Source organism: Oryzias latipes, chromosome 14 (assembly GCF_053564925.1).
Source record: "Oryzias latipes strain Hd-rR chromosome 14, Olatipes_Hd-rR_3.1".
Classification (NCBI taxonomy): domain Eukaryota; kingdom Metazoa; phylum Chordata; class Actinopteri; order Beloniformes; family Adrianichthyidae; genus Oryzias; species Oryzias latipes.
This window is the reverse complement of record NC_136250.1, coordinates 2,026,213-2,048,517: the sequence shown is the minus strand read 5'-3', so window position 1 is coordinate 2,048,517 and position 22,305 is coordinate 2,026,213. Positions and strand designations below refer to the sequence as shown.

General features: G+C 43.7%; 1 protein-coding gene across 1 annotated transcript in view; it reads right to left on the bottom strand.

Annotated features, from left to right (window-relative positions):
* esama (endothelial cell adhesion molecule a) overlaps window positions 1-19,491 on the bottom strand; it is a 67,433-nt gene extending 47,942 nt beyond the window's left edge. The window contains exons 1-3 of the mRNA XM_078931212.1: window positions 19,400-19,491; window positions 18,453-18,534; window positions 11,181-11,280 (exon numbers count right to left, since the gene is read on the bottom strand). Of these exons, the coding sequence (XP_078787338.1) occupies window positions 11,181-11,280; window positions 18,453-18,534; window positions 19,400-19,491 (274 nt within the window). The remainder of the gene's footprint in view (window positions 1-11,180; window positions 11,281-18,452; window positions 18,535-19,399) is intronic.
* Between the last annotated feature and the right edge of the window lie 2,814 nt (window positions 19,492-22,305).

The following is a 22,305-nucleotide window of genomic DNA, read 5'->3' as shown; positions in this document are numbered from 1 at the left end:
TGAGTCGGTATCCATAGCCAGTATTGTTGATTATTTGGCTGAGGGGGTTCAGACCTATGCAGAACAGCAGTGGGGACAGAGCATCACCTTGGTATATCCCACATTTGATGGACACTTGTGCAAGTGGCTTCCCATTGGCTTCAAGGGTAGTTTCCACAGCTTCATTGAGTTTCCTATGAAGGCTCTTAGAGTCCTGTTGATGTTGTACAGCTCCAAGCATTCAGTGATCCATGTGTGTGGCATTGAGTCATAGGCTTTCTTGTAATCAATCCAGGCTGTGCACAGGTTGGTGTGTCGTGACCTGCAGTCTTGAGCGACTGTTCTGTCAACCAGGAGTTGGTGTTTGGCTCCTCTGGAGTCTCTACCAATGCCCTTCTGTGTGTTGCTCATGAATTGATCCATGTGCCTATTTATCTTGGTTGCAATGATGCCTGACATGAGCTTCCATGTTGTGGAGAGACAGGTTATTGGCCTGTAGTTGGATGGGACTGCATCCTTTGAGGGATCCTTCTGGATCAGGATCGCTCGCCCTTCAGTTAGCCATTCGGGGTGAGTCCCATCTCTTAGCAGCTGGTTAATTTGTGCTGCCAGGCACTCGTGGAGTGCAGTGAGTTTCTTTAGCCAGTAGGCATGTATCATGTCAGTGCCCCATGCTGTCCATACCTGAGACTCTTTCTTGGATGTTTGCCACTGTGATGGATACTGGATTCTGTTCAGGGAGGTTGCTATGTTCTTTTCTCAGAGAGACCAGCCACTGGGCATTGCTGTTATGTGCTGTCTCTTTCTCCCATATACTTTTCCAGTACTGTTCAGTTTCCAGCTTTGGTGGGTTTGATCGGTTGTTTTGACCCTGCCAATGAGTGTACACTTTCGCAGGCTGAGTTGCGAACAGCCTGTTTATCTGTCTACTGTGTACTTCTTTAGGTGGCTGCTCAAGACTAAGAGCCTTTGTTTGGCAGTCTCCAGTGCTCCAGGTATGGGCATCTGGCTGTATCTCTTAGGTACTTGCTTTCCCATTGTACCTCTTTGAAACTCTGTCAGCTTACTCACATCCTTCCGAGTTGCCTTGATTTTGGCATTGCTTGCTTCCATGATGGGTATTGTTTTCTTCCATGCCAAGCATCTCAAGTATCACTGCTGCTGAAGTGTAAAAACATTCATTGATTTCTATGATTGTTGTGGAAGGAATTGCCCTTAATGCTTCATTCGCTGTTTCCAGAAGACTTCCAGGTGGTACATCACTTAACCGGTCTAGGTGGTTTCGGGGTTGCCTAGTGGTCATTCTAGACATGATCTTGTCTTTCAGGTCAGTTGCCCAAGCTCAGGGCAGTAGTGTGGTATAACCTCCTCTCTGACCTGCTGTTCTGGCTCTCCCGTGGTATTGCAATTGTATTGTACTGCTTCAATCTCAAGTTGTGATAGGAGCATTGGGCTACCGGTTTTTTGGACATTGGCCTTGATTGAGGGTTTCGAAGCATCCATTCATTCATTCCACATTCTCTGTGGAATGAATGGGAAGACTTGAGTAGTAGCAGCATCCTAACAGAACCTTGTTCTCACATCTAGTCCATTTCCGTCTTGTTCCAGTAGCCCACTTTCCATCAGGATGCTCTGGTCCCCCAGCACCTGACGCATGTGGTTCCTTGTCTCTCATGTTGTGAGGTAGGCAGTAGTGTTAAGGGTCTTGCCCAAGCACCCTCACTGGGTGATTTTAATTGCGCCCGATTTCCATTGCCATTGATTGTTCATTCTGCCCCGGGAAATTGAACCCTGGTTTATATATATATATATATATGCGAATGATATTTATGTATATAATTACTTTAAATTTATATTATCCCTTGTGCTAACCTAGGCACTTTACCATTGGGATTTGGGTCATCTAGACCCACTAGACAGTGCTCTGAACCTTTTTTCTTCAATGATTTGTGATCTTCACTGGTGTCCATGGATTACATGAAATCTTTCCACCTTTATCCACCTTTGTCATGGTAGGGAGAACACCTCAATGTGAGTGTGGGGTCATCTAAGATAGCACAAGGGTTATACTAAGTGGACCCCCGACCACAGCTCTGGAGGGAAAGCCTCATTTCTGCAACACCCCCTCAAACACACACCAAGCTAGTCTTTGACACTGGAGATGGAGTTCTGATCATCCAAAGGATGTCAAAACTGTAGCTAAAACTCTGTGTAGTGTTAAAGAGTTAAACATTTAATTATTAGTTGACTGGTGTGGCTTTTTATCTTTTTCTATTCTAAATGTGTACCTTGTAAATATGTATCTTCTATTCAATTTTTTTTCCTTTTCTATTTTTTTCCAATTACATTATTTTAGTGACAGCATCATTGTATTTTTCTCGAGGTCAGGCAACAGTTTTGTGGGAAGTAACCCCCCCGCTCCCCTTAATGCCTGACACTGGATTCTAAACAGGGTTTTCTCCAGGTGCTCTGGTTTCTACCTCTTTCTGAAACAAAAAACAAAAAAGAAGAAATAAATAACTTTAAATAAAACAAATAAAACTGTTAAAACTGTCAAAAAAATTCCCCAAGTTCTATAACCCCTAATTCACAAAAGTAATATTAGAAAGCAATAAAACAATCAAAAAAATGCCCCCTCCTTGATTTGCCACCTTATTGCGGTGGAGGGGTTTGCATGCCCAACAAATTCCCCATTTAACAGCTCCTGACTGGGTCTATTGATGTCAAGGGATGGGCCAGACTAAGAGCAATTCACACATAGAAAGAACAATAAATTGAGACATTATCAAAGTGAAAGTTTACTCTTTCTAAAGTGTTACCAAAGCCTAACACTAAAGCAAAACCTCATTGAGTCCCTACGAAACCTCAAGGTTGTAGACTATGACGTTTCATGGCTCCCATTAATTGAACGAATGCATTCATGAACTGAGTGAGCAAACCTTACAACTGCCCAAACACAATGCTTACAGAGTGACCCTGCATTTTATGACTGCACGGTTGCCATCCTAACTGCACACTTGCTCGATTTGGGAGCAGTGTTCAGGGTGTTTGTCACTTGGGGGGGCGATAACCTTTCTGGTTGATCTGATTGGCCGAAATCTGCAGGTCAAATTCAGGGAGGCAGTGGGGGGACGACTTTGACTTTTTAGAGGCTCTAATAGAAAAAAAAACGGCGGATATAAAGTGGATTAAAATAATAATGAACGGCCAAGAACAAGGTGAGAAAGTGCAGCGTTTTCTTTGGGCTGTAAGTTATTCTCATGTGAAAATCACTTTATTAGGTAAATTCTGCCTCAGTTCCAATGAAATGGCCGATCACACAGAAAATGAGAGACACTAAGTGCTGTAAACAGCTCCGACAACAGCTTCTGGTGGCTCACCTGACTCACGTCTCTTGGTCCGCGACCCACATCCGTGAGTTGTGACCCGTGAGCCAGCTCTCCAAAGCTTCAATATAATTTCATGCCATAAATTGAGCGTAGGAGCGCATTTTGACATGGTGGATTCATTTGTCCCATGATATTATCCCATAGCTCTCAGTAGTGGGAGTCGCGAGACTCGAGTTGCAGCGCACAGACGTGGGTTAGGTGAGCCACCGGAAGTATGTTTACATCGCCAGCCACGGCTGGAAAAAAATGGTTGGACATTGATTTGTATTTTTCCTAGCTAATCATTTTCAAAGAAAGAATGGGAATCTCAAAGGCATTGAAAGACATTGTCAGCAAAAGAGCACAAGATGTGATGTTGTGATCATAGTCCTGCAGGGACTGAAGCCTCTTTTTTCTGACACTGGGTGACCTTGTTGTTGCTGTCTGGTCAAGTTCTCTGGCTTTGTCCACTCCTCACATTTAAAGCTACCAGGCTAATTTGCTGCTGTGTTGCTATTTTCACATAATCCTCCTCTAATCCTCAATGACTCAATTAAACAGCCACATCTCCAGCTTGCTATCTGGCTCTATCTGTCACACTCACTATTTGTAGTCCCCTCTGGTTTCTCCCCTCCTTCTCCACCCACATCTCCCCTCCACCCAACAAAAGTCTAAACAAAGCCTTTAATGCCTTTTTCTGACTCGTCTTTTCCTAGTCCAACCGCTGGTTCTCTGTTTCTTCTTTTTTGTACTCAGTAAGGCTAACTGTGACTTTACTTTGGCTGCTCTCCTCTGATTTGCAGTTGCAACTGCTGCTTTCCGTGCTCATCATCAATTATTGAAAAGCAATCCACATATGCAATACATTAGACACAAGCTTTCAACTGAGAAACTAGAAGTTTAATAAAAAAACAAAACAAAATAATATAAAATAAAGTATTGAAACAAGAATTGTACTGTGTGTGTGTGGAGGCACTAAGTGTGTGTTCTGTGTGAAAAGATGTTTTGGTGATGAGTGGAGGATGGATCCCCAGAGAGGATTCAAACTGAGGGCAAAGATTTGACATATGTGATGATAAAGTTTGGTTTTTATTCTAAGCCAAGGCTGTCTTCCTCACCAAGCAGCCTGAAGTCACCTGGTCCGGTCCGATTCGTCGAGAAGGACCGGCTGGGTGATCCAGAAAGGGGGGGGGTTACACTTCCTGGAATCTTAGGAAAAATGAAGGTTTCTTCACCAAGAAAGCCTGTTGTCTTACATGGTCACATGGCTTCTACATTGGTCAAGTGACGTCTGTAACCCTTGTGCTATCCTAAGCACTTTAACATTGGGAGTTGGGTCATCTAGACCCACTAGACCAGGGGTCGGGAACCTTTTTTCTTCAATGATTTGTGATCTTCACTGGTGTCCATGGATTACATGAAATCTTTCCACCTTTATCCACCTTTGTCATGGTAGGGAGAACACGTCCATGTAAGGGTGGGGTCATCTAAGATAGCACAAGGGTTATACTAAGTGGACCCCCGACCACAGCTCTGGAGGGAAAGCCTCATTTCTGCAACACCCCCTCAAACACACACCAAGCTAGTCTTTGACACTGGAGATGGAGTTCTGATCATCCAAAGGATGTCAAAACTGTAGCTAAAACTCTGTGTAGTGTTAAAGAGTTAAACATTTAATTATTAGTTGACTGGTGTGGCTTTTTATCTTTTTCTATTCTAAATGTGTACCTTGTAAATATGTATCTTCTATTCAATTTTTTTTCCTTTTCTATTTTTTTCCAATTACATTATTTTAGTGACAGCATCATTGTATTTTTCTCGAGGTCAGGCAACAGTTTTGTGGGAAGTAACCCCCCCGCTCCCCTTAATGCCTGACACTGGATTCTAAACAGGGTTTTCTCCAGGTGCTCTGGTTTCTACCTCTTTCTGAAACAAAAAACAAAAAAGAAGAAATAAATAACTTTAAATAAAACAAATAAAACTGTTAAAACTGTCAAAAAAATTCCCCAAGTTCTATAACCCCTAAGGGGTCGGGAACCTTTTTTCTTCAATGATTTGTGATCTTCACTGGTGTCCATGGATTACATGAAATCTTTCCACCTTTATCCACCTTTGTCATGGTAGGGAGAACACGTCAGTGGAAGGAGGGGTCATCCAAGATAGCACAAGGGTTAACTCAGCGGTTTTGGCAAAGATTACATGTTGTGGAGCTGGCCGAGCGAAAAAACAAATTGGTCACAAGCGGAAAATCTCCTTTTCAGCACATAAAAAATCAAAAATATAAAATGTTAGTGTGTCTTTAAAATTGACTGGAGACTAAATATAATTATTTTCTAAAAATAATTTAAGTAAAAAGATGACATGCGCAAAAACGGAAAGTTTAAGACTAAGACTAGATTTAAGAACAAAGACAAGAGAAGAAGGATTTGTTTCTCCTTGAACCTGAAATGCTTCAGAATGGAACGGAGCAGTGAGCTTATGGCCTGGCCAACATATTTTTCTACGTCACAATATGGCATTTCTTTTTTTAATGGCATTTTTCCGTCTGCTCCTGATTTACGATGAATAGAAACACTCAGAAATTAATTTCTTAGCTAAATTTTCTTCATTTATATCCTCCATCAGAAAAATGCTACAAGAACATCTGACAAACACCAAAAGGCCTTTTTCATCGGAGTGGATTTTTAAGCAGGTGACTTTTGTTCTCACTTTGTTTCATAAACTGCCCTGACATGCAGGCATATCAGCTTCAGTGATGTGCAGAAAGATGGGATCACAGTCGGGGCGATGAACCTGGATGCATGATCAAAAACCCCACAGAGGCCACTGAGTCATGAAAAGATGAGCCGAACCAGAGGAAGAGGAAAAACAGCATCTGGCATTTGACAGCTTGAGTCTATTTTTGTCACGGTGATGAGTTAAAAGACATAAACATCAGGTTTCTGTGGATGGGCGGAGCTCCCACGCTTTCTACTGCGCTTGGCGGTGTGATGTCTGGCACACTGACATGTGGTGTCAGGAGGGGCAGAGGAGACAGACTCTGATGCTCCTGCTGGACTCTGCATGTGTGCAGCTTTTGATTTCTCCTGATGATCAGAACAGCAGAGGAAGACCATCAGGTCTGGGAACTGTCTCTGGAGAGATGTTACAAGTCCGATGAGGAGCTTTTGTCCTCCAGGAAGCTGCGAGTTAAAATGAGTGAGAGGGTGATGGAGGGGCTGGGAATACCACACAAGCTTCTGCCATAGGGGTCTGGCAGGGGCGCCGTGTGAGCAGGAGAATGTCGACTGCTGAATATTAAAAAAATGTGTTGCATCTAAATGAGGATCTTCATCCCATGTGACAGAAAATTAGGCTTTTGTGTGTGAGTCCTCACAAACACATTTAGCAGGCTGATCCACTGACATGTCATTGACTTCTACCCTCATCTACCTTTTTCTACTGAGCAGCCTATAACCCGCAAATGGAATCAAACTATTTTAGTAAAACAGATGATGCACAGCAAGGCCAGCCTAATTTAAATCACCAAGACTTCTTACAGTTATTCACACACATGACTATTTGAGAGAAAATATCTGCACAGAAAGTCAGAGCGCTGCCTAATTACTCCCAGTGTTTGTGGTTAATGGCTTCTTATGGATGGCTGGCCTCAGGAAATCAGTGAACGTAATGACCAGTCACTAATGAATGCTCCAAACATCAATGATGATCCTCAGCTGAAAGCTTTCCGTGAGCTGGCACTCTAAAGGAAAAAAAAGCCCAGAAGCACGTGACTTCGGAGGAGTCTCTGTGGCGCGTGCGATGGGCACGTCTACGATTTTAAAAGGGAAACACAGTCAGCAATAAGCCAGACAGCCTCAAACTTAATCCTGATAGATCCTGTTTAACATTCGTTTGAGAGATTTCCACCTCTTCAAGCACATGAGCGGAGGAGATTATGGAGACTCTGTGCCTCTGCAGGACTGACTGCCAGTGCAGCAGCAGCAGAGTGCAGAGCAGAACCATGAAGGGCAGAAGAGCAGAGGTTTCTGTCAGGAAAACAATCAGGAAAAGGGCAGCAGTCAACTCGTTTCACAGAGTTTCACAGACCAAGTACCTTATTTGCCCCGGATAGTACTGTCTTCATATAGGTCTGATCTTTACAGGAGGGGACATAAAGTAAACTGTCCAGGGCTCACAGACGCTCAGTGAATCACAGCTGAGAGGAAATCTGCTGTGAGGAGAGGAACTTGTGACAGATCAAACAGCGTCCTCTGTCATTTTAGCAGCAAGAACATGTGTATCTGCAGTTTCCACAAATCATTATGATGTCAGGTGTCACCATGCAGATGCATTACCAAATGCCTAAAAATGCTGGACTACAGTGTCTCACATATCAGGGAAATGTCTCAGACTCAATCAGCCTCAGAAATACACAACTGTAGTGATTTTCTAGACTTCTGACACCTCCAAGTGTAGTCTAGACTAACAAGGTGGATCACAAAACAGAACACCTAGAAACGGAACATTTAAACACAAACTTCAATTCAAAATTTAGATAAAGCCTATTAATATTAAAACATAAACCAAGGAAAAATAATCCATTTGTTAAATAATTAATGAAAAAACTAATGAGATGCTGACTTTTGGAGAAAAGCTAGGAAAGGAGTCCAAAAGGGCGTCTAAACACAGAAAGGGAAGAAGTCTTTCATGTGGAGCCGCATGCTTTTGGACACGCAGGAGCAGCTGGTCCGGTCCTCCAACAGTCAATTATTAATCAGATTATTCCGATGATGTGTAAAATATTCCTGGATTTTATTTCCCAGGTTTGTCAGGAGGGTACCTGCCACACAAAGCTGTTTCATTATTCATTCATTCCAGTTGTGTGCAGCACAATGACTGCTGCTTCTCTCCTCGCATGTGCACCGCCGTGACCCCGGAGGGCATGTGGTCGGAGCGCCGAGATGATTCTACATGAACCCTTCTGCAAAAAGACGCGTGCTGAAGCTGCTGGAACAAACTGTCAAATGATAGCGGAGGAGCGTGCACGTGAACAGAGTCATTCTGCTTGTGCTCTGGACACAAGTGATGAAAGCTCACTGCAGGAGGAAAAACAGATTATCAGCTGCATGCTTAAATGTGGAGGCTTTCTTTGAGGGGGGCCAGGGTAATGATACAGGGCACATTTTTAATAGCTCCTCAATTATACTGTGTATGATAACAGGGATGAGAAAAGGCTGTGCAGAAAGGCTGCAACTCTGAGCCATTAGCAGTGATAATGACGTCAACTGTGCTCTCTCCAGACTGTGGTTACATGTGACCAAAAAAAAAAGATAAAAGCTCATAATTGCATATATGCTACCCGGGGAGGAGAGGGACAACGAAGGGAGATGAGGATTAGGGGGAGATGGAAGGTGATAAACTGGAATAATGCAGTAAAGCTGAATAAATACCAAATGTGAGTGAAGAGTTGGAATGACCAAAGCACTCACACCCACAAGCCAAGAAAAGCAAACACCCTGGGGCCAAGGCACTGATGCTGATGAGATGGAGCTGCAGCCCCCAGGAGACAAGGAGGACAGGGGTGGGGGGCGGACAACAAGTTGAAAAGGAAAGAAGTCCACAGGCATAGCAAGAGAGGCAGACTCCATGATGTTTAAGGGCCTGTCATCATGCTTTTCTCCAGCCTTCCAGAGAAAACGCAGCCATAAATGGGATCATATATGACCTTTGACACGCTAGCTAATAAAGGATTTTTTGCAGCTCATTTTCCCACCCGGAAGTAAGACGACTTGATCTCTGTGGGTGCCGCCCATTTTATGACATCATCCTAGAGTCGGCCTCAGCAGTGTGTCTGTCTTTCAACCACGAAAACAAACAACATCCAAACTTTTGTAAGGTGGATGTGCATGTGGTGTATATAAAACTGAAGCGTTTTTGTTGATCACCGCTAGCTCCACGGAGAAAGTGGGTGTGTGTTAGCCTGGGGGTGGAGCTGACAGCACAGACTCTTCCTGGAAGGGGCGGTTCCTCACTTTGTGACATCCCAATAGGAGCTGGTAATCAGGGAGCAGGTTTTTAGAAGAACGATCAAAGATGCATGGATGGATCAAAATACCACTTTGGGGTTGTTTTTTGTGAGGAATGAACAGTATAAGACACTAAAAAGCTCATAATGTTTATTTCACCCTGCGACAGACTGGCGACCTGTCCAGGGTGTCCCCCTGCCTTCACCCATAAGTGGCCGGGATAGGCTCCAGCAGCCCCGTGACCCAGAAAGGGATAAAACTGAAGAAGATGAATGAATGAACGAATGAACGTTTATTTCGCAGGACGAACGCCCTTTAATCAAATGTTTTTATTTTTGTAACTGTTTCTGCCCAGACCAGGAAGTCTTAAACAAAAAGAAAATAACTTGGATCAGGTTTGTCTTCTGCATTTTTCTTGTGAAAATGAAAAGTCCAGTTGTGTCCACAGGGGACAGAAGAACAGAAGGATTGAGTGGAGCTTCTAAAATTACCAGAACGTCTGTCCTCTGAACATCTGAGATTATCTGCCTTTGCTCACCTACCTTCATTACAAAATTATTCCATTCTATTTGAAATCTCTATTTAAATCTATTTAAAGTCCCACTCTAATCATCTTTGCATCTACTTTTAAAGTATTCCCAGTGGTCTTTGACTATGATTAAGACATTTTTTAGCCAAAATCCCAAAACCTGTGTTGTTTCTCAGGACATAGTTTCTGCAGAGCAGCAGGAGTTCATCAGAAATCCACCTCAGAGTTGTGGGCAGAACTGTTGGTGTATAGTAAGCCACTCCCTCATCCCTCTGTTTTCATGCTCTCCTGTTAGTTTACAGCCCCTCACCACCCCAACTAAACAGTAGCCGTGCAACAATATTCCAGCCGTACAGTTTAGATCCAGATTCCAGCTCAGACCAGGAAAACAAAGACGTTCATGCTATGTGTCTGCAGGTGGGTGCATCAGAACGGAGCGGAGCAGGAAGAATTTCACAAACTCAGTGTATTTTCTACGTCACAACTGAGAGCTTTTTCAAAGGCATTTTTTTCCTCAGCTAATCATTCACAACGATTTTAATAAATAAAAAGTATGATAACTGCAGATGTAGCTGCAGGAGAACACCAAGAAAGGGCACAGACCAACAGAGCCCCTTCACCCATTCTGCCTGGATGACAACACTGACACCCCCAACCCCAATGTCCTGCAATGGCCTTTTCTGCTCCTGGAGTAACAACTTTCTGATCATTTCAGAGAAATGACTCCATCTAGGAGGATTCTTCTGACTGACTACCTGATATATGTAGGATTGATGGACCTTATTAGGCTTTGAGGTAATGTAGCAGTGGTGCTGCAGCACGTGAGTAAGGATGTTAGTTGAAAGCAAGAATTAGGAGGAATGATGATGGATCAAATCACTAAATCTGGCATTTGTGTAGCTCAGCTGATGCAAAGCTGCTTTCAGTGAAACAGGCTGTGAGACTAAATGCTGCAGAGCAGTCTCTTGTCTGTTTTCAGCTTTGTGGGCTCATCCAAACTCTACTTCTGAGACCTGAAGCTCTGCAAACTGAGCATTTGGGTGAGCATGCAGCGTGCTGTGCACTCTGCTCCGTGAACTACACGCGTGTTTGACTGTAACTCTGGGTGTTCCATGTCCTGCACAGCACGTCTGAAGGCATCACAGACGAGCTGGGAATGCACTGCACACGCACCAGGCATCACAGCACACTTCATGCACCTGTTAAGCAGAAAAGAGGACTTGTTTTTTGGCCACCAGTGATGACTGGTGCAGTAGTTTTGTGCATTCACATTTAAGCTGGATGCAGATGATTTACCTGAACATGCCCCAGTTTCTTGTGACACACCTGCCAGCACAAAGGCGACGTGCTTCTGCTCAGTAACAAGACAGGGGGATTTGCAGCAGGATCCAACTTTCTGTGTGGAAATGAAAAACCTGTTTCTGCACAGATTCACTCAAAGATTGGCTGAGAAGCTTGATAAATCAACATTAAGCAACCTGAAGATGCTCATGAGAAGCAAACTAACAGAAGTAGACCTCCTTGATGCTGTTAGCAAACTAACTGTGATGTCCAAAAAGACACGGGTAAAGTGAGTGAATATGACTCAATGTTATGGAGAGTGAAGGGGCTGAGACTCACTGACTGACAGAGCTTGTTTAGCACTCTCAGCATCCCTCTATTCATGACTAAAGCCATCACTTCATTAGGATTTTGAATGTTAACTGTATTTCTTCTGGAGCTTAGTCTCTGAGGATGTAGCCTGACAAGAAGAAACTTCAGTCATGGCTGCAATGGAACTAATGATGCATCCCAAGGGCCAAGAGATGTGGAGATTCCAGCTCAGACCAGGACAACAAGGATGGATGGTGAGTGATCAGAATGGAGCAGAGCAGGGAGCTTGAGGCCTGCCCTGCGTATTTTCTCCCTGACAACTACAAGCTTTTCCCAAGAGCAGTTTTTCCTTTTCTCCTGACTCACTGGGATTTGAATAAAGAGATACTCAGAAAAGCAGTTTTAATCTTAAATTCTTTTATATATATCCCACAGGAACATGTTAAAAACACCAAAAACACAATTTTCATCAGTGCATCTGAAAAGGAAAAAACAAACTAGATTCTTTTCCTCTGAAGCCGCGTTATTCAGAAACTGGGTTTGAAGAAGACTGCCTCTGCAAACTAGCATCCTCTGTGCGTAGGGATTTTGCTCTTGTGACAATAACAAAGTGACACAATGCTTCTGACCCGCACTAAAAAGACCAAAACATTACAGTTTCTTTACACAGAAACTGCAAGCCGTGCACACTATGACACAAAATGTGTTTCTATTCAACTGACTAAACGGCAGAAGACTCCGTCTCCTGCGTTAGGTAGACTAAAAATGACTAAGAGGAGAAGTTAGGCAGCATTGGCAGTAAAAAGCAGGTATTCCTTTCAGAGGCTCATTAGCTGCAGAAACATTTGATGAAGAAAACCAGGATTATATCAGCATCCTTAAGGCTTCAGGCCCCTCCCCCACATCTTTCCCACACATTCCCACAGAATCATTCATCACAGCCCGTCCTGTCTAAACCCCTGCCCTTAATTCCCGTCTGTCCACAGATTTTTTAACCTCTCCTGTTTTTTCCTTGTGGTGATCATGACAAAAGAATATTTGTCCGCTCTGTTTTGTTTGCGGCATTTAAAACTGTGGAGGGACGCCGCATTCAGCCAATCACAGCTCCTATCATTCAGTTGTTAACGTCCATCCCATGGGAGTGAAGAAATGCACCGCCTCAGAAGATCCTTCAGAGACCCATTAGGTAACTGTCAGCAGCAGTGTTTCCATGTAAGAGGCGGAAGGTGTTTTCCTTTGTCTTTTTTCTGAAACACTGTGCTGTATTCTACCTTTTCTGTGCCCTCCTGAGAATATCATCTTTGAAATGAAACAGTCTTTGCTTCATTGGCATCAAGAAGAGAAGAAAAAGCAGTCCTTTCAGTCAGAGGCAGATGGAACATGAAGTGAGTTAAGGGCTTTGAGCCTGTTGGGTTTGAGGAACACCGGAAAGTCTCAGCTCCTCCAGTTGCTCTTCTTTGTGTCATAGTTATTCTGGAATCAGGCATTATACTACTCTATCACAGTCTCACAGTCATATTCTATGAAGGTCAGACAAAACACTCTAAACACTTCATCTGGACACCGGTTCTCATTTTGCTGACACAGCTGTTTCATATGTTCATCCGTGATCACTTTTTCTGTTCTTGTTTTAACTTTCTTTAATATTTTTCTGATTTGCTTCATTAGTTGATAACTTTCCTAGATTTATTTTACCACTAAAGGCTGTGTTTTGCTTTTCCTTCATACAGAGAGTGAGGTTTCACACGGCCAACAGAGACTGAGCGCCACATGAGCAACGGAGGTGAAAAATGCATCTTCTCCACCCCCACCCCAACTGAGGACGCTCCATTAAGCTTTCTCTACATTCAACACCCAGTTGATGTCTTCCTCTCGGGGTCTTCCTCAAGCTCTTTCACAAACTTTTAGTTTCAAGTAAAAATCAGTAATGGCCCTTTGAAAGGCTGACATTGTGTCCATTAGCTAAAATGACAAAAGATGAATAAAAGACAACCGTCAGTGGGCGGTTTGTGCCAGCAGGGCTGAAAGACTGAAGTAACAGGAGAAAATGCCATCTATGCCTTGTGCTTGTTAAAAACCTTAGTAGGAGTACATTATACTTTTATTTTGAAAAGAATTACAAGCTTCTGTGAAAAGTAAAAAACAATCACATTTTGAGAAAAGGCTCATTTCTCTGTATATTTCTGTCTTCATTCATGCCATAAAGAAAATATAATTCCTGTTTATTATGTAAAAACATGATGTAACGAATGCAAAGTAGTATTACATTTTCTTCAAGGGTTACAAAACACTAAGTTCAAGCAGGTTTTGATCAGTGGAGAATGAGCCCAAAGGTCTCTTTTACTGGTAAAGGGTGCAGACCCCTGGTTTAGGTTTTATCCTGTGTTTGATTGATGAACTTCTGGTTCCGACAGCTACTTTTAGTCTTTTTGTGATATTGGTTCTCTGGGCTACATATTCCACGTCTTCAGCTGCATGTCGTGACACTTTCAGCTCCTCCTGCTGTAAACAGTCATTAGCCGTTGTGCCATTAAAGGTTTGAGAGAGCTTTGCTACAGTCAACCGTGAATTAGGAGGGTTTGAGGCTTATGCCGCTGTGTGCAGCTCAGCACGCCTGGGACAGGCGTACAGAAGTCCCCACAGTCTGCAGAAAGGAACTTTCCTGCCTGGTATCCTTCATCTGGTCCTTTCTACCTAGAGTCTGTGGCTGAAGTTGAATCTCTGAGGATTAAGAAGACCTAATAGCAGCTCAGAACAACTGCGTGGCAGACAAACACAAACGCACTAATGAGTTTAGTTGGGAGCATTCACCCAGATCTCCAGTTAATGAGAAGTGTCATCTCCATAAACTGCTCTGCTCTCCCCTCATGGGCTGGTGTGGCCTTCATTTTAGACTGAACAAAGGGGAGGGGCATAGACAGGAAGAGCAGTGAGGAAAAAGATGAAGGGATGTAGTTTGGTCGTCTGCGCCTTTAAGAATCCTCGGGCCATGTTGGGAAAGTCGCCCAGTCCTTTTCTCATGACCCCTGAGCGAGGCAGCCTGCCTTCAGGGTCCATGCGTGGAGATGAGAGGACATAGAACAGCCAGAAGCTGACAGCACCCTGCTTCACTGCATGACACCTCTGACATCCGGTCTGTCTGCGCTCACCTGCACACGCCGTGCACACACCGTGCACGCCGCACACGCCGTGCACTGCTGTTGTCTGTTATGACAGTACAAACGAATTCCTCCTTCCAAATGTCAACGACTGATCTGCATGTCTCCAAGCAGCATGTCACACGTCAGACAGAACTTTCCCACAGTTCATCCCACTTTGAGACTAAAAATATGAATGTTTGTGAAAACTTAAAAATAGGAGCAAGTCACTGAATGTGGGGCAACTAAGCAAACACCCGGCGGCTGGGCTGGTCAAGTTTTAGAGGTCAAAGGCATTTAAAGAGAAGTTATCACTTACTTCAAATCCGCATGAACCTGAGAATAAGACTTTAAGCCAGATAACACACCGGAATTAACAGGTTGACCTCACTGTTCTTGTTAAACCAACACTGGGAAAACTGTTTTCTTTGGCTTCTTTTTATATAGTTCTATAAATGGTTTTGAATTAAGACTGGTTACTGTTTCGTTATGTAAGTTCAGTTCTGGAACTCGTTTTGGTCGTACTTGGCTTTGGATACGACCTTCCACAGCAGTTTCTGTACTTTGGTCAGTTCCACCCTCGGTTTCTGTAAGTTCATGCTTTCTCTTGTCATCTCTTGGCTTGCTCCTCATCTACTTTGTTCTAGGCTTCATTTCTTTTGGGTCCTGATTTTGTCCTGTTTTGTTTTTAGTTTTTTTTAACATTTCGTCACTTTGATAAATAAGTGATTTTTTTGTCAACCTGCAGACAAATAAAGACGTAAAAACCAAATATAAGAAAGTAAACGAGAAAAACTACCGGTAGTAAAAGGACACAGGAGGTCAGGACAAGTGGTTTTCATGGTCTCTGCAAGATCATGTGCGTCATATAGTGAGTGACAGCTCTCTCTTTTCCCATCACTGAGAGCCTAAACCTGCTCTAATCTTCTGTGAGGTTCCTGTTTTCCTGGGCCTTGTAATGAGAACTAGCGGGTGTAAATACGTAGGATTACATGAAGCACTGGCGCTCTTGCACAGATTGACCATAGAACAGCAAACAGCCTCTCAGGCAGGAAAAAATACACACTTGTATGTTTCTGTCATTGGAACTGATAAATCCCTCAATCTCAATCCTCAAATGAAAATTGGTGGGTCAAAAATATGAGAACCAAAGGCACAGACTGCTCCAATCAGAGCTCAGAGCTTTGTTCAACATCCGTTTGGAATTATTCTATGGAAAGATCATGAGTGCACGGCCAAAAATGTCAGATAAAGTGCGGCAGTGACTCCATTCATTGTCTTGAGGTCCATTTGTGTCGGATGCAGCATTGTCAGTGAAACAATGGAGTGTGAAACAGGAAACTAAACAAAGCTTTAATGCTGCTTCATGACCCATGATCACATCACTAAAATAGAAACATTACAGACCCCCTCACCCTACCCCACCCAAAAAACACCAGGCTCAGAGCCTTCTGAGGGTAACGGTTATCCACTGCCTACCTGGAAGACAAGTGAGGAGGTGGCTTTAGCAAGGGCGTGCCCAACACACTCGTGAGATTGTTCAGCAGTCTGTGGAAGATAGACTCTGACTATATTTTGATAAAGTGTATCCCTGAAATTGAGACTTCTTTTCAAAGCATGTGAAACTGCAGCAGCTACCAAATCTGAGCTACCGGTATATGGCGCCGACAGGCCGCCTGTGTCTGCAGAAGCTACCCCCCCACACATACCCCCACACCCTCAAAGTGGTGGCTAAGATGTCGTGTCTGGAGATCCATAGGATGAGACTGAGATGGGAGCTTATTTTCCCATGGTTGTGATCAAAACAGCACTGCTCAATCTAGATCAGACCGGCTTTCATAGATGATGGAAGGATGGCGATTGGTTTTTCTGTCATGTTCACTGCCACACAAAGAGCTTTCCAGAGGAAAAGGTGGAAATCAGGGCTTTCTGAAAACTGGACAAATGGTCTTAGTTCAGGCCACAGTCCTGCAACCAAACTCCATTAACCACGCAGGTCAAAACTCATGTTCAAAGGCTTCACAAGAAAAGTATCACTGCAGACTTTCAGAATGAAAAGATACAGAAAAAGGGAAACTCAGGTGTTCATGTACTTCAGGACGAACGACAGGAGGGCAAACTCATTTAAACAGATGGAAGAAATCACCTAATCAGGCACAAAGGGTCTTGAAGCTATTATCAAATTGGCTGACCTTCATAAAACTGCAATGCCACATTTTGAATGGGTTAATCAGATTAAGAAGCACAGCACTGTTGGAGAAGCTGAATATGAAGAATGACTTTAATGAGGTCCCAAATTAGGTCAAACAACCTAAATCTTCTAGCTGCTGATGGGTCTGTTGCCTCTCCTTGTGTGGGAAGAGCTGGAGACACAGGAGAAAGCCTGCAGAACACCAGCAGATAGGAAGCATCAGTCTGTGCAGGAGGAGGCTTGTTCAAAAAGTCAAATGCTGTGAGAACCAAGAACAGTGAAGAAGCCTGAAAAAAAGAGGCGTAAAAGCCAGAACTTGCTTTCTTGTAACAAACTGAATACAGTTCATTCCTCTGATCACCTGTGTTTTCCCTAAACATAAACTTCTGGTAACTAAAAACTAAAGTCACATGCAGAGAGCAGATGTTTTTAAATCGGATTGCATCTGATAAAACTCACTGAGATTCTCACGTTTTCTTTTATCAAATATTTATTTTGGTTGTTTGTAAGAAGACGTTTGCATTTCTAGCTCCCTGTGACCCAAACCATGGACCTTTCTGCAGTATCTCCATTGTTTTCAGGACTAAAGCTGGGGTCACGCTGCTCCAGAACCCCAGAACCGTCAGCTGGAGGATCACTGCCATCCTCCTTTGAACTGCCATTGTGGCATGACGGTCAAATGGAACTGTTCCTCCACCCGCAGGGAGTAACCGGAGAGCTGGAGGGTGCTTGCGTCAGTCCTTTAGAGTGTTTTGGCAACAAGTGTCAGAAACTCGCACAGCAGTCCCGAACACATTCAGGGAAGCTGATCCCTCCTGCCTGTATGCCTCACTAAGCACATGGGAGTCATCGGCCCGCCTGCTGGTGGTACCAAGCACTCACCTGAAGCAGACAGGGCCCCCCAAAGCTGAGGGGCAGCCTTTTTCAGGGAGCCTGTTTCATACATGAACGTAGAAACATTAATAACAGCTGCTGACAGAAAAGTCAGAGGCAAGTGAAGACAGCCGCGAGGAAAGATGCTAAATTCCTAAGCAGGACACCAAATCCCAGAAAGGCAGAGCTTTCATTTGACCTCTGGTGGCTGCGTCCTGTGTGACCTATTTAACACACTCTCAAGAAAGTCTCTATTTTCTTGTGAAATTCTCTCTGACATTTGTGAAATGTTCTAAAATGAGATCATATATTTTATCCTGACTTCACACCATGACTGTGCTTTCAGACACTCCTGCAGCTGCACCGTGTCCCACTTTCTGAAAACAAGACAAGGCAGGCCAAAAGTAGGATGAAGGATACTTAGGATACTGTACATGAGTGAAAGTAGGAGTTTAATACGGTGCTGCAGAGAAAGACCACTGAGCCAATGTTGCAGCAGCTATGAAGGGATTATTCCTCCCTGGGAGACATAATCATGTGGAACACACTTGTTTCAAATCCAGTGAAAGACAAACAGGTGTTTGAGCCTTAAATCCATCCTTCTTCTGGCACACTGACTCTCCAGACAGAATCACATCTTTCATGTTCCGGGTCTGAAACTGTCAGGATCAGGCAGGTATACAGTACGTCCCAAACAAAGGCTCAACCCGGGTTTCTGTCAGCACTCAGCATTCAAAAACCGAAGAGATCAGAACCAAACCCGCGCAGACTAACCTGAGAGCTCCCAAAGACACAGCAGTGAGAGCAGCGCAACTTTCCGGCAGAGCTCCATGCTGACACACTCTGCGCTCCCGTCCTTCATCCAGCGGTCTCTGCGCTCAGGTCTGCGCCGCTGCTGCCGTGCGCGCGCCGCGGACGCGCTGGCCGGGCCAGGTGGGGGCGCGTCAGGTGGGGGCTCCCGGAGAGACCCGGACTCTGAGCGGAGCGAGCGGAAGCTGGAGCGCCGTCCGTGTGTGTCCGCGCGGGATCCTCACCGGCAGCGAGTGCAACTCCAAAGTTATCCGCCCGTGGGTCTGCTTCACGGGGAGGGGGCAGAGGCGCGGGGAGGAGGAAGCGCACCACCCTCTGCCCCGGCTCGTGCGTGCGCTGTCTCACATCGGCGCACGCACGGTCCCGCACGAAGATAAAACATCTGAGCACCTCCTAAAGTATGATGCGATATTCTGGCAGAGTGACAGACAGTCACAGACCTGAAGTCCAACAGGGACTTGATGCTTAAAATCAACCAAAACCTTCTCGATTTTTCCCTTCACCCTTATTTTTTTATACTTGGATTTCCTCAGGGTCACCACAGCAGCATTGGTAAGGGGTAGTTCTTGGAAGTCTGATCGGACGGTTGTAGGTTCGATTCCCACCTTGCCCTCTCATGTTTTGAAGTGTCCTTGGGCAACAAATAACCCCATCTTGCCTCTGTTGGTAGGTTGGCGCCAGCTTGGCAGCGGAGAATCAACCCTTCACGTCTACATTGTGACCTTTTTCTAATCCCTCATTTATTCTTGATATGTGAAAATCAGCTTTTATGTTTGACAGTTATGAAGGATTTCTCTGTCTATATATCATGTTAAGGTGACAAACTAGACAACCGTAAAGGTTTTTCAAAAACCTGTCAAAATAAGACTCATTTGAATGAGTTTCATGGAAAAGGGTTCAAAAGGCTTTACTGAACACTGCAGACTGTAGGAGTTTTTGTGTGCTGCAGCTGCAGCAGCTTCACCGTCCTTTCTGCTCTGAGCCTCTCCAGCTCCTGTTCCATCATGTATGAAGAGCTATGACTCTGAAGCAAAAGGACTCAGTTTGACATATATTCCCACAGGGAGCCCCCCCCCCCCCCCCCCCCAACCCTTACATAAAATATGAAGAACTGAAATTGGAGCTCAGACAGTCACCTCGGCAACAAAGGTGAGGTTAATTCAGGTGGACTGCTCAATTAGAAGAGGTGAACACAGGTTATTGTGTGATTAAATTCAAAGAAACAAGTTCCAGTTCAGCAGGAATAGAAGGTCACAGTGGGATTTCCTGCCATGTTTGGGCTTCCATTGACATTCTGCAGAATTCAGGCAAACGTGCCAAAAGCTGCCTGTTTTTGGTGAGGATTGAAATCTCTGCAGATGTTCTTGAGCAGCATAGCTCGGCACATATTCTTGTTCTCCAAATGTTCTGTTTGCTTGGTCATGGATCAGTGACAGTCGTTACCACCTGTTTTCCCCTCGAGTGTCTTTGTCTTAAAGCAGCTCAGCCCTGAAAACCTCCCAGAAAACTCTCAGAGGTAAAAGAAGGTCCGACTTGATGCTGCTGTTGCTGTTGTGTGTCTGTTCTTCCTCGTCTGATAGGTCCTTCTGCTCATTATGAAGAGGAGCGCTTCCTCTTCCACAGTCAAACATAACTCCTGCCGCCCTCACCTGTTTCCCAGACCTGTCCGTCCTGACCATCCTCTTCCCCCTTGTGCTGGGGGGGGGGGGTCCTGCTGCAGTCATTGTCAGTCATCAGCTGATGGAAAGGCCAGACACATCCATCAGAAGAACCCACAATCAGCTTAATGCTGCATGCTGTTTGGACATCTGAATGAACATTCAAACCCAAAGACAGCACATGTAGAGAGACGTGGAAACACATCAAAGAACGGCTGTTTTTATTGATGAAATTATGACAACTTGGTCTTTCCTGTTTACTTTTTGAGGCCAGTCAAAGTAGTTTGACCAAAAGTTCCTTATGTTCACCTTAACACACACAGAACTGAGAATTTGTTCTCATTAAAGACTCTTTTTCTTCCATTAAGGCAAAATTTCTTCTAGTTTCTGTAATTAATCAGTATTTGAAGGTTTTTCAATGATTCCTTTTGGACGTTAGCCTTTTTGCTTGTTTTCAGTCCAGTCTTTGTATTTGACTATTTTCAGACAATTGTGTTCTTTTACTCCAATTTCCTTCATTTTCGTATAATAAATAATATGAATAATAATACGAATAATATAGATAGTAATAATAATAGTAATAGGAATGATACTAATAAAAATGATTTTCATGATGAAGAGACCATCACAGTTCTGTAAATGTATGTAAATACAGTAAGTACAAAATGCTTTATGATTAATGAGATACTGACTTAGCACTTTTCTTTTTTCTGCCTTGATTAAGACCCAAAGCGGCGCTTTACCGCCACAGTCCCATTCACTCACACACACACACATATTCATGCAAGACGCTAACCTATAAGCACCATGAGCATTGTGGGGTTCAGCCTTTTGCCCAAGGGCACTTCATGAGCAGTCAAGGAACCAAACCTCCAACATTCTGATCAGAGGTTTTTCCCTCCACCTCTGCTCCACAGCGACAGTTCAGATGACAGAATGTTTGCGTCATTCTTCTATAGTAATGCAAATATTTCAGAGACAACATCAGAATGAATGAAAGATTTGATATTTAAAAAAATTAACATTTCTGTAACCCTTGTGCTATCCTAGGCACTTAAACATTGGGAGTGGGGTCATCTAGACCCACTAGACAGTGCTCTGAACCTTTTTTCTTCAATGATTTGTGATCTTCACTGGTGTCCATGGATTACATGAAATCTTTCCACCTTTATCCACCGTTGTCATGGTAGGGAGAACACGTCAATGGAAGGGGGGGGCTCATCTAAGACAGCACAAGGGTTAAAACCTTTGGCTTGTAGCTGCTAATAGAAGGGCCAATAGTGAATAAAAGAGTTTCTTTCCTCTGCAGACCAAAGAAAGCATTGTGGATGCATGACTGTCTCAGTAACATGGATGAGGGTTTCTTGCAGACTGCAAAGGTTTTCTGGAAATTATCATTCAACAGCAGTTTCAGATCAGAATTCGCTCCAGCCACTCTGGACTGCAGATGAGAGGGATCAACAGTGTGTGAGCAATGCTGACTTGCATTTTATTCTTAAAATAATATAGTGTTTATGAAAATGTAAGCAAACCACAGAAGCATAAAAGCTGCTGGATCACTGTTTTAGTCCCTTTTCGTGCATTTATCAAATTGGTTTCACTTGTATGTTGTAAGTGTTTACTCATCTTGTCTTGTGTGAATTTTCATTTGTTTTCTCGTTTATCTGAAGTTCCTGCTGTGTATTTGTTCTGGTGTTTACCTGTGACTTTAAAGCTTCAAATGTGACACCCAAAATGACTCAGTGCAAGTTGTTGCTCCCACTAATCTGACATTTTCTGATCATTTTATTGAATTACTCGTTATTCAGTTTTCTGCCTCACCAAGAGAAATCCTGTGATTTTTGCTCATAGACACCCATATTTCTGCCACAGCTGTCACCGTGTAAAAGCAGGTCTGGCTGTGTACCACCACCTTGTGGTCAAATTGGGGAATGACATATTTGGTCTCAATAAGTAGCTTTTTGTATCAGTGTTTTATGTGCATCAGCAGTAAAATTGCTGTGCTCTATTAGTCAGTTTTAATAATGAAAGTTATGACAAATTCTCAAGTATTGCAATTTGAAAGTGAAATAAATTTGTTACTGAAATAAATTTAGTCTAGAATATCCTATAGTTCATTCCTCAAGATTCTTTAAGATATTTCTAATGAAACGCTTGAG